Source organism: Oncorhynchus keta, chromosome 6, assembly GCF_023373465.1.
Source record: "Oncorhynchus keta strain PuntledgeMale-10-30-2019 chromosome 6, Oket_V2, whole genome shotgun sequence".
NCBI classification, from domain to species: Eukaryota; Metazoa; Chordata; class Actinopteri; order Salmoniformes; family Salmonidae; genus Oncorhynchus; species Oncorhynchus keta.
Window position 1 is genome coordinate 6,510,712 of NC_068426.1, and position 2,692 is coordinate 6,513,403.

At 56.2% G+C, this 2,692-nt stretch overlaps 1 protein-coding gene across 1 annotated transcript in view; it reads left to right on the top strand.

Annotated features, from left to right (window-relative positions):
* The window catches only part of dclk1a (doublecortin-like kinase 1a), a 258,899-nt gene extending 257,499 nt beyond the window's left edge, over nt 1-1,400 (top strand). The window contains 2 exon segments of the mRNA XM_052521745.1: nt 253-567; nt 655-1,400. Of these exon segments, the coding sequence (XP_052377705.1) occupies nt 253-310 (58 nt within the window). The 3' untranslated portion in view covers nt 311-567; nt 655-1,400.
* Nucleotides 1,401-2,692: the final 1,292 nt, after the last annotated feature.

Below are 2,692 nucleotides of genomic sequence, written 5' to 3' on the forward strand. Positions count from 1 at the left end.
CCCTCCCCTCCCCTCCCCTCCTTCCTCTCCCTCTCCTCTCCTCTCCTCTCCTCTCCTCTCCTGCTCCCCTCCCCTCCCCTCCCCTCCCCTCCACTCCTCTCCTGCTCTACTCCCCTCCCCTCCTCTCCTTCTCTACTCCCCTCCCTCCTCTCCTCTACGTATGCTCCTCCACTAACCCGCAGTCTTTAGCATGAGCAGCATCTCTGATGAGCAGCATCTCTGATTGGTTCTCCTGTGTCTCCTCTACCTCAGGCCACCGCTCTTGATAAGGAGGGGCAGGTTCTCAGACGAAGATGCAACCAGGATGTGAGCGCACGGCCGTTGCCTTTGCCAACAACAACAACAACAACAACAATGGAAAAACCGGCTAGCTGCCTCCCCAGCCCGACCCTCGCCCCCCTCTTTCTGACCTTTATCCTCGGCTCCGTCCCTAACCCTGACCCCTCCACCAGCCACACCCCGGCGTTGGACAATGAGGATATCTCTCTTAGCTCAGCTGGGACTGTTCGTTCTCCTTTTAGAGGTGGGGAGAGGGGCAATATGTTCTCCTAACTCCCCTTTTTAGAGGTGGGGAGAGGGGCAATATGTTCTCCTAACTCCCCCTTTTAGAGGTAGGGAGGGGGCAATATGTTCTCCTAACTCCCCCTTTTAAAGGTGGAGAGGGGGGCAATATGTTCTCCTAACTCCCCCTTTTAGAGGTAGGGAGGGGGGCAATATGTTCTCCTAACTCCCCCTTTTAGAGGTGGGGAGAGGGGCAATATGTTCTCTTAACTCCCCCTTTTAGAGGTAGGGAGGGGGGCAATATGTTCTCCTAACTCCCCCTTTCAGAGGTGGGGAGAGGGGAGAGATGGGAGAAGAGGGGTGATACATTCTCCTAACTGCCCCTTTTTAATAGTAGTAAGGGGGGATGAGGGGAAGAAGAGGAGGAGGAGAGGATTGGGGTTGTCTGCCCCCCACCTCTTATTTTAGAAGTAGGGTGGGGGAGGAGCAGAGGAGATGAGGAGGGAGGGAGGGAGGAAGGAAGGTCAGTGGTTTCTCTCTGCTCAGCTGGGACTGTTCCTTTAGAGGTAGGGGAGGAAAGTAGAGGAGATAGGGGAGTGGTTCCCCCCCCCCCCATCTCCCCCTTCTAGAACAGAACAGGGGAGGGGGGTGAAGAGGGACAGGGAACAGCAGAGAGATAGAGAGACAGGGAGCAGGGGAGATATAGAGGGACTGGGGAAAGGGGAGAGATAGAGAGACTGGGGACAGGGGAGAGATAGAGAGACTGGGGACAGGGGAGAGATAGAGGGACTGCGGACAGGGGAGAGATAGAGAGACTGAGAACAGGGGAGAGATAGAGAGACTGGGGACAGGGGAGAGATAGAGAGACTGGGGACAGGGGAGAGATAGAGAGACTGGGGACAGGGGAGAGATAGAGAGACAGGGAATAGAGGAGAGACAGAGAGACTGGGGACAGGGGAGAGATAGAGAGACAGGGAATAGGGGAGAGACAGAGAGACTGGGGACAGGGGAGAGACAGAGAGACTGGGGACAGGGGAGAGATAAAGAGACAGGGGACAGGGGAGAGATAGAGAGACAGGGAATAGGGGAGAGACAGAGAGACTGGGGACAGGGGAGAGATAGAGAGACAGGGGACAGGGGAGATATAGAGAGACAGGGAATAGGGGAGAGACAGAGAGACTGGGGACAGGGGAGAGATAGAGAGACTGGGGACAGGGGAGAGATAGAGAGTCTGGGGACAGGGGAGAGATAGAGAGACTGGGGACAGGGGAGAGATAGAGAGTCTGGGGACAGGGGAGAGATAGAGAGACAGGGAATAGGGGAGAGACAGAGAGACTGGGGACAGGGGAGAGATAGAGAGACAGGGGACAGGGGAGATATAGAGAGACAGGGAATAGGGGAGAGACAGAGAGACTGGGGACAGGGGAGAGATAGAGAGACTGGGGACAGATAAAGGGACAGGGGAGAGATAGAGAGACTGGGGACAGGGGAGAGATAGAGAAACTGGGGACAGGGGAGAGATAGAGGGACTGGGGACAGGGGACAGATAGAGGGACAGGGGAGAGATAGAGAGACAGGGGACAGATAGATGGACAGGGGAGAGATAGATAGACAGGGGACAGGGGAGAGATAGAGAGACTGGGGACAGGGGAGAGATAGAGAGACTGGGGACAGGGGAGAGATAGAGAGACAGGGAATAGGGGAGAGACAGAGAGACTGGGGACAGGGGAGAGATAGAGAGACTGGGGACAGGGGACAGATAGAGGGACAGGGGAGAGATAGAGAGACAGGGGACAAATAGAGGGACAGGGGAGAGATAGAGAGACTGGGGACAGATAGAGGGACAGGGGAGAGATAGAGGGACTGGGGACAGGGACAGCTAGAGGGACAGGGGAGAGATAGAGAGACTGGGGACAGATAGAGGGACAGGGGAGAGATAGAGAGACTGGGGATAGGGACAGATAGAGGGACAGGGGAGAGATAGAGGGACAGGGGAGAGATAGAGAGACTGGGGACAGGGGAGAGATAGAGAGACTGGGGACAGGGGAGAGATAGAGAGACTGGGGACAGGGGACAGATAGAGGGACAGGGGAGAGATAGAGAGACAGGGGACAGATAGAGGGACAGGGGAGAGATAGAGAGACTGGGGACAGATAGAGGGACAGGGGAGAGATAGAGGGACTGGGGACAG